The sequence below is a fragment of the Cydia amplana genome, chromosome 11 (genome assembly GCF_948474715.1).
Source record: "Cydia amplana chromosome 11, ilCydAmpl1.1, whole genome shotgun sequence".
Lineage (NCBI taxonomy): Eukaryota > Metazoa > Arthropoda > Insecta > Lepidoptera > Tortricidae > Cydia > Cydia amplana.
The window spans coordinates 8,777,941-8,787,321 of NC_086079.1; the positions used below are offsets into that span (position 1 = coordinate 8,777,941).

General features: G+C 39.1%; 1 protein-coding gene across 1 annotated transcript; it reads left to right on the forward strand.

Moving 5' to 3' along the window:
* The first annotated feature begins 1,163 nt into the window (after window positions 1-1,163).
* On the forward strand, window positions 1,164-9,010 carry LOC134652001 (uncharacterized). Its single transcript, XM_063507154.1, has 5 exons — window positions 1,164-1,273; window positions 2,197-2,303; window positions 2,590-2,706; window positions 3,053-3,191; window positions 8,858-9,010. Exons 1-5 carry the CDS (start codon window positions 1,203-1,205, stop codon window positions 8,982-8,984), a joined length of 561 nt encoding a protein of 186 aa, XP_063363224.1. The 5' UTR covers window positions 1,164-1,202; the 3' UTR covers window positions 8,985-9,010.
* The last annotated feature ends 371 nt before the right edge of the window (window positions 9,011-9,381 follow it).

The window sequence follows — 9,381 nt, forward strand, 5'->3', positions numbered from 1 at the left end:
AGATGAGGTCAATTCAAACTTACATTATGACATCAAAATTGTATCTAAGTAAATCATGTCAGTCGCGCGTGCATTTCGCTCATACTTGTCCATACATTTATTGGCGCGAACGAGACGCACAGGCGACTGACATCATTTAGAGTACTTAGACATTCACATATTCCATATCATTTTAATGTCACACGTAGTTTGAATTGGCCTAAGTTAGGCCCTGGTCTCCTATAAACGCCATCGGCCGCTTACAGCGTCTGCGTCACGATGCTTACTATAGAGATGTACTGTTGTGGTCTGTTTTAGACGTCGACGTCAGCGTCTTTTTTGTTCAAAAACGTTGACGCTGACGCCAGACGCCGCGTACAGCATAAAATAGGAGACCAGGGCCTTAGAGTTACGAACGCAGGCATCGGTTGCGCAGTGCAGGCCGTCTGCCCTTCCGTTGCCCTCCGCTGCGTCGTCTAGACGCACGCCCTATTGCCCCTTTGTGAGGGCCGCATCGTTCTGTATAAATAAAATAATTCGTGGTAGCTTAATGGACTTGTTACAAAGGTCTCGAAAACTTAAGTAGGTCTCAAGCAACGCGATCGCATAACAATAGATAAAAGGGACAACCCAAGGACAACGTAAATTGGAAAGCCACTGGCGTCTTGCTTAAGAGTGGCTTAAGATAACGCTCTATTATTAGCCTCTTCGTTCAAGTTAGTTTCTAAATTAGGGACATGAATGGATCGTTTTCATTTCATTAGAAAAACCTTTTCGCGCGTTTTGTTTTGAGCGAGAAAAGTTTTCGTTTCAAAACACGGTAAAGCTTCCATTCAAAATTACATCTTCCATTCAAGTTTAGCGGCAGATATTATTTACACTACACACTTGATGTACCTACCAACAAAACCAATAATCGGGTGAGTTATTATGAGTTCCATTTAACAAAAAAAAAGCTGGTACTACCTAATGTCAGTAGAAAAGGGCGCGAAATTCAAATTTTCTATGGGAGGACAGCCCCTCGCGCCTATATTTTTTTACCGCTTGATCGATTTCAACCACTAAGCAACGGAGGGTCTATCGCTCAAATATGCAAGTATGAAAGACGGGCAGATAACGAAATTTCGATTTAGAATTTCCGCGGTAGACCCTAAGATTCCCTTTGTACACGGTTCAGCGTCTCACGGAGATAAATGTTAGTGTAAAAGTTTAGCGGAAAATAAATGGAGAATTCCGCACCTGCGCCCGGCCGCCGCGAGCCTTCTATAGATCCCGTGAAGGCGCAGGGAATCCTGTGAGTCTTGTAACTATACTACATATCATTGTTTTGTTGAACGTTTAGTCCGGGAGCTTTCTTCTCGAATTAAAGCGTTGATTGATATGTATACTTGTATAGCCTCTTGCGTGAAATCGGAAAAATACTACTTATTAAGAATGGAATATTTACCTATAGTAACTTACCTACAACCAGCCCACAAATTTCCCAACATTTGCGATGTCACAAGTTGACAAAAACAATGTGACTAAGCTAAAGATCTACCTAGTGTAAACAAGGTTACACTGTGTCACATTGGTCAAATAAATAATAGAGTTTATTCCTTGTTGTGTCAATACACTTGACCATATAACTTTGACATTCTGGCCGAGATTAAAATAACTCAAGACCAGTTTGGTCAATAAAAGTATTTACATATTCAATGACCATTACGCTGGTTTCGGCCATAGTAGGTACACAAAAAGCCGTAACAAGCTTCGTCCAATATTCCACTATTGTGACAATACAGACAATAGTAACAATCCCGACTCATGCTTTTTCGATTGTAGATTAGATAATCAGGCCTAAATTATGTAACGTAGGTACTAATCTCATCGAATCGCTGGGTCGACTGACTATTAAATGAAGAGTAGATAATAAGGTTGATTTGAAGTTGTAAATGCTCTTTAACTAATTAGCTGAATAAATTTTATTTGTTAGCCTTGTTTACATCTCCAGGGTCATGACATATAATTTTATCGCATCAAACAAGCATTTTTTTTGTAATTTTAAGACAATTTATTTTCTTGGTCTACTAGATCTACTAATCATGTAAGAAGTAAACTGTTACACCATATTATCTAATAATCTAGTAGCTGATGTTAACGATAACGGCTAAAATCTATTTAATTAATATCAGCACTAAGCACGCTATGGCTAATTAGAAAATTGTTGTTCTGTAGTTCATCTCTAACACGCAAGGAGAGACACGCGGCGCGACAGTGGAAGCAGAAATGGTCGTTCTACACCCAGCTACGGGAAATGCAGGAGGAAGAAGCGCTCAAATTGGGTAGCTAGAAAACTTTAGATTTCCTTAGTAACTGCTTATTTATTTTGTATTAGGATTAGGAGTGAGGTGCGCCTTTGTGGATCGCATTATTTACGTTCTGATGGCTAAACTTTAGTTTAGAATATTCTGAATGGAAATATGTGGGACTAATGTAGGTAGTCACAGCGCACACGATAGCGACGTCTTATTTGGATATGAGGCTTCACATACAATTGACTTTAAAGGGCCGATTCTTTTTTCGAAAATAAAATAAAAATTATCACACGACCCATTTATCCGTATTTAGGCATGTCAATGGAGGAATATCGCGCGGGAGTCCGTTCGATGAACTGTCAGTCGGAGCCGCGACAGTACCCTGTGCAGGTGGACCCCTCACCGGCCCCTTTGCCTCCAACTTCCTCAGGTAAGCAACTCCAAACCATTTACCTATACCGTTGAGTGAACATAATGGAGGATACCGAACGGGAATACATTCGATGAACTGTCAAATTAAATCCCTACAGTAGAGTCAGACCAAGCCAGCTCTGCTCAGACTTTGCTGTGCCAGAGTGTGGCGGTCCCACGTAAAACGTAAAATTACTATGAAAACGTGACGTCATACTTAGCCCGTTCAGGTAGCGTAGTCACCGGCCATCTTTTTCCCCAATTTGTAGAATGAAATTATCATGTTGGAATTTGGATGAGTTATCATTATCATCTATCTATTTTAGCTAGTAAAGTTGCACTTACCTAATATTGTATATCGGCAGGGATGGTGGGGCGGCGCGCCGTGTGCCCGCTGGAGCGCTATGGGCGGCTGGTGCGCACGGCGCGCGACTACCCCGCGCGGCCGCCGCTCCCGCCCGGGCAGATCTACGACCCGTACAAGCAGACCATCATATTCCTGGGGTACACTATACTGTCTACTGTTGCGATTCACAGGCGTAGTAACGCTCAGTGCTTGAGCGGCTCAAGAGAGGCAAGACACATGCCAACGAAAACGATGAGGCAATGTAATATAATGCGATGAGTCTGGCAGGGTCGCCATGCGATGTCCATTGACCGAGTATACTGGCGTGGGTGAGGCTTTTGGCTTTGGGCCCTTGGTTTAAGCTGGACTGAGTTCGCGGGGCCCGCAAGTACTGCTTTTGCTACAAGCATGCATTGCCACTGGTTAGGCAGCGAGAAATTGTAATGTTTCTAGTATACTGCTTTAAATCTTTACATCGTTACGTGTTCAAACCAGGCCGCGTAGCCAACGTGCCAATCGCTAACGCTACGTAGCGAACGAAACGCAACTGTCACTGTCACACAAATATAGAAGAGTAATAGAGAGACACAAAGCGATTCGATGGCGAAGCGATAGCGATTGTAACCTTGGCTAGGCCGCCTTGTCTTGTATCAGTCCCAGTCGTGGTGCCTTCACTATCAATATCTGTCAGTGTCTGTCTGCCTATGTAAACCTAACCCGCATGGGGCTTAATACGAGGGGCGACTGAAAAGATCGGCCTTAGAAAAAAAATAAAGAGAGTATTACATTAAATGTTAATTATTAAGGGGACGGTATATGACGTTTTCGATTTAGACCTCACTTTGTGCAATCAATTTGTTCAATGAATGATTAATAACTGCATTAAATTATACGCAAATCTGTTCACGAAGAAGCCGTGTACCGGCTCTTCACGCTATATTTTTTTTTATTTCCTGTAATTCTCTACAAATCGACACTAAAAGTGTCCAAAAATCAAAATATGGAGTTCCGTTTGAGCAAGACGCATTACAGTTTTGTCTTTGACAGTAATTGAGTTGTTGTGGGATTTTGAAGGCTAGATAACTAAACTACCAGATTATTATCTACTTATATTTTTACTCACAAATACAACACAGAAATTCAATCCCAAATGTAAACTTTCGTATAATTTCCATACATTGACGACATCACTCAAAACTCTTCTTCGAGTCAGATGGCCGTTGGCCTTGCATCGAAGCAGACGTGTACATCGTCATAGCTCGTTTTTGACATTAATAAAGACATTTCATCATATACGCATACGAAAATGTATACCAGTAGATAAATTGTATTTCATAAAATAGGGTAAATAAATATAATCACGTCGAGCTCCAGTCAAATTTTAAATGTGAGTTGTTGTTATTTACGGGTCGTAACGGTCGAAAACAGCAGTAAATTATCCTAAAACAATACGATTACAATCGAATTTAAGTAACTTGTTCCTTCAAAACCCGCTTAAAATGAAAAAAGTTTAAAGACTCGTTTTACTGATTGGGATTGATTTTCATTATGCTGGTATCAATTTTGCGTCATTATAAAAATGTATATGACTTCTGTACGTCAATGACTTATGATGTCAATTAATTGTAATCTTGTATTTATGTTAGAGAATATTATATGTTCATTTAAATATTACTCATCTATTAATACGAAGCGTAATTCGTTTAATACCTAAAGACTTGCAGTGTCTACACCTACTTTGTTGACGTTCGTTCCGTCTATGTATGCGATTACGTAACGTGCTGTTCTGATAATCTTCAAGAATCAAGATAATTAATAACGGCAAGACCAGCATTTAGTACCAGCGAGTTTTGCGGATTTGGAGACCGAGATGAAGCTTACAGGCCAATATCGCTGCGGCCTGGCCTGCTTATTGTTATGTGTATAAATCGAATGTTATATTAATTTACTATAAAAAACAATGTTTTATTTCAATGACATTCTGTGCGTAGAGGTATGTATGTTTCGGTGATTATAAGAATTATGTCCACACAATAATCGTGCAAAGCAGAGACTGCATTATTTCTTTACGGTATAAGCGGTAAGGAAAAACTCATTGGTATCCTGGCTCGTACCAATGAGTTTTTCGGAACTTATGTACGAAATATCATTTGATATTTACCACTAGCTTTTCGGTGAAGGAGGAAACATCGTGAGGAAACCTGCATACTCGTAGTGCATACATTTGCGAAGAAATTCAAAGCTGTGTGTGAAGTCCCCAATCCGCATTGGGCTAGCGTTGAGATTATTGTCTATACAGGGTGGTCCAAACCGTGACGTCCAAAAATCGTGGGCTATCATAATGTACCCCATATGTATGTTAGCCGATTTTTCGTAGTTTTCAAGTTATGATTTTTTAAGCTTTTAACTTTTCCTATGTAGGTAATATTCTCCGACCGTCCTTAGTCTGGGACCGGTCTGAAAACCAGCGCCGGGCACCTAGGCCCGGCACACGCTGAGACTGGAACCTAATACAAAGATCTTCTCACTTTTGTTTTGTATATGATAACAACTGTTTTATTTTATTATGTAAGTAATTCTAACTCTATTTTATGTTCATGTATGTGGCAATAAACAATTCTTATTCTTATTCTATTCTTATTCTTATTCCTATGAAATTCCGGGGTTCCCATACAGAGTGGCTGAAAAATAACTGCATTCCGTTGCCAGGGAGGTGTTGGGATTATACTGAGCAACTTTTATTATGGGACCAACCCCGAAATCGCGAAAAAAAAATTGGCTTTTTATACATTTTGGCTAGTCCATTTTCTACGGAAGGGTAATTTTTTTTCGCGGTTTCGGGGTTGGCCCCATTGTAAAAGTTGCTCAGTATAATCCCAAAACCTCCCTGGCAACGGAAATGCAGTTATTTTTTAGCCACTCTGTATGGGAACCCCGGAATTTCATATGAAAAGTTAAAAGTAAAAAAAAATCATAACTCGATAACTACGAAAAATCGGCTAACATACATGGGGTATATTCTGATAGCCCACGACGTGAGGAATCTAAAAAAAAATTTTTGGACGTCAAGGTTTGGACCACCCTGTATATAGGCTGAATTATTATTATTATTTATAGGCGGTACGGTACCGTTATTATTTATCAATACCGCTTCGTTTTGAAGGTACTATACCTGTTGAAATATAAAGTACGGTACCGGTATAAAATTGCAGCAGGTACAACAATTTTTTATAGGTGTACAGTCAGCTGCAGAGAAAAGGTACCACCCCTGCATACAATCTTCTATGCAGGGGTGACCTGCAGCTGACTGTACCTAAACCATCACTGACCGAGCGTAGGCGAAGGTCTCCGTTTCAGCTTGGGCAAAAATACTTTCGTTTGTTCGAATGTTCTCCTTTGCATATCACATTTCTCAAATATCTCGAGAAAATTTGTAAGCAGGTTCGGTAGTTGGATATAATTACTCGGTTTCTTTTTTTTTATAAGTTCTAATAGGCAGAGATTGGCATAAAGGACTTAAGCGACAGTAGGGTCTGTGGTACTTAAGACCATTGTGATTATTCGTAGTGTCCGACCGAAGATTCGGTTTCGGTTTCGGTTTCGGCCATAAAATCATGTTTCGGCCGTAGTTTCGGTTTCGGCCAAAAAACGGCCGAATCTTTCGGCCTGGCCGAAACATACGAAATAGTACTTCGTATTATGAAACTAAACTATGTGACAAAGACCAAAAGTTGGCGAGCAAGTAGGACAACAATATTTATATATACAGAAATTTGTGTTTCGGTCGGACACTAATTATTAGGTACTTACTGATTACGCTGCGCCGCGTGGAACGTGAGGTGCGTTGGGGTAAGTACATACAAATCATTCAAGAAAAAAATCCCTTTTAAGATCACTCGTGTGTCTGCCCCTAATAGACTAATTCAATTGAAATTTGGTACACATTTTTCACATATGACAAAGAGTCGGTGATCCAAAGATGGACTAGTAACGTAAATAAATAAACTTTTAACTTTGCGGCCATTTTTTTGTATCGTGTGATATATCAGATATTAAATTGTAAGATATTTACTAATAATAAGCATTGGTCACGTAAATTATTTTTAGTCTTTTTTTGCAAGTATGAATGATATAGAACATTATTTCAATTATTTTTAAAATTAAGCCTATCCAAAGGCGACTTGGAAGATGTGTCATGGGGATCTATATTCGTTGGGTGAAAAACAAGTTTTTTTGTCTAATTATCGTTTAAAACACAATCGATCGGCAATAACGCGGGCACATAAAACAAAAAACTTCTTTTTTCACTCATAAAACTCCTTAAACCTAATAAGAGCTAAACAAAAACAAGTGCGAGTCGGACTCGCATTCTAAGGGTTCCGTATATTAAGTCCGTCTCATGCTTGACTGCACATTTCTTATAGATTTTCCTGACATATATAGGTAAAGAACTACTTTGTGTAATTTTTTCAAAATTTTAGATCCAGTTGTTTCGGAGAAAGTGGGCGGAGAATGATCATTTTTTGCCTATTTTCATGAATAACTGCTGAACTATTAATCCTAAAATTATAAAAAAAGTTATGTTTGAGATTCTTACAATGAGCTCTTTTATTTGATATGTAACACTATATAGTTTAAAAAACATATTTTTTAATTTTTTCATTTACCCCCCCCAAAAATGGCTACCGTATTTCAAATTCTCTAAAATACATTTTATTTACGTTACACGTCCATCTTTGGGTCACAAATTTACATTTGTGTGCCAAATTTACATATGTGTGCCAAATTTCAACTGAATTGGTCCAGTAGTTTCGGAGAAAATAGACTGTGACAGACGGACGGACAGACAGACAGACGCACGAAGAATTATATGTATATGCACTTATCCCAACGCACCTCTCGTTCTACGCTGCGCGGGGTTCATTGCCGCTCCTACCGCCGTAAGTGTAAGTACAACTACATCATCAAGGCTACGATCGAAGATAATCAGTTCAGCACTGAAATAATAGCGGTGGAATGCCAGTATAATATTTAATTATTTATTTTAATTTTATAAATTTTATAGCAAAATAAATAGCGAATATAGGATACTCGTACAAGTAAATCTGTAAAGATCTTAGGGGTACATCAGCCGACATATATTATTAAATTTTATTTTGTCGGCCTTAATTAAATTTCCACCCTGCCGAAACTTTATTTATTTAAATTTTTAATTGAATTGATTTTTCGCCTTATGAATAACCGTATAGAGTAGTAAATAACATTTTACATCTGACTTAATGACATCTGGGTTTATTCGGTTTAACTTTACAAAACGGGTATCTCGACAAAGCCATAATATGCAGAAAATAGTTAACAATCAAATGAATTAAATTAGAATTTAAATACGTCACGTGTGACATGAACAGACAAGGAGAGCAAGATTTAATGTATTGTTTCTCTTTCTTCTTTCAATGGAACGTTTTTACAGTTTCTGTTCCTCAAAAGAGGTCAGTGGTTAACACTAAACTCAAAACGCAATCTTAAAAAAACTTGATGGGTCAATGACCTGTCCCAGTAAAGTGAGGTAGTGTGCGTGAAGTGCGCTTGTGTGTGAAATGGGGTAAATTGACAGAATCTGAAAATTTACCCACCTCTACCGTCACCTTAATCGTTAATAATCGTTAGTAATGGCGGCAATATTTAAACTGCCAAAGTGACGGGGGAAAAGTAGCATAGTTTTTTTTTTTTGTTTTTTCTAGCTTAGGACGCGAGTAGGTATTTCAGCCTGCATAAGAGCCAGTGTCTAGTTTTGTAACAAGTACAACGTGATGTGATGTTTCAGGATCGACGTAGGGGACCCGATATCATACAAGCTGCCGGCGGCGCGCTGCGAGGTGACGGACGAGATGTGGGCGCGTCCGCAAACTGTCTCTGTGGATCCGCTCGCCGACCGCTTAGCCAAACTCTAGGACCCCTTTAGGTCTGTACTTTTGCACAGGTTTGCACACTTCGCGTTCTTTTCTTGCGAAAATAGCATCTACATCTACTCGTACTCCTTTCAATGTTTAGAAACAAACGCGCGTTGCATCAGGAATTTTACATTTCGATTTTATTCTGTTTGTTTTAAGGTGGAAAATCAAAGACACATACAAATCACAGGCAGAAGTCTTCTACTAAGATAGGGAGTGTGCGTAAGCTGTAGAGGACCGCAGAAGCCCTTTATTCATTGATGTGAAGTGTCAATGTCAAGTTTAAGTTTTCGATTTACGCTTCAACATTCCAGAACTCCAAATCAATTGGGGTTAAGTTAAATAGTTAAATAGGGGCCAGATGTCAATGTACCGGGTCTCTATTGTTTCCCAAATA

Bases quoted from the DNA above. Each gene is read 5' to 3' on its own strand.
- LOC134652001 (XM_063507154.1), top strand. From the start codon at position 1,203: ATGGAGAATTCCGCACCTGCGCCCGGCCGCCGCGAGCCTTCTATAGAT. The intron at 1,274-2,196 runs GTGAGTCTTGTA...GTTGTTCTGTAG, and splicing joins GTGAAGGCGCAGGGAATCCT to TTCATCTCTAACACGCAAGG. The intron at 2,707-3,052 runs GTAAGCAACTCC...GTATATCGGCAG, and splicing joins TTTGCCTCCAACTTCCTCAG to GGATGGTGGGGCGGCGCGCC.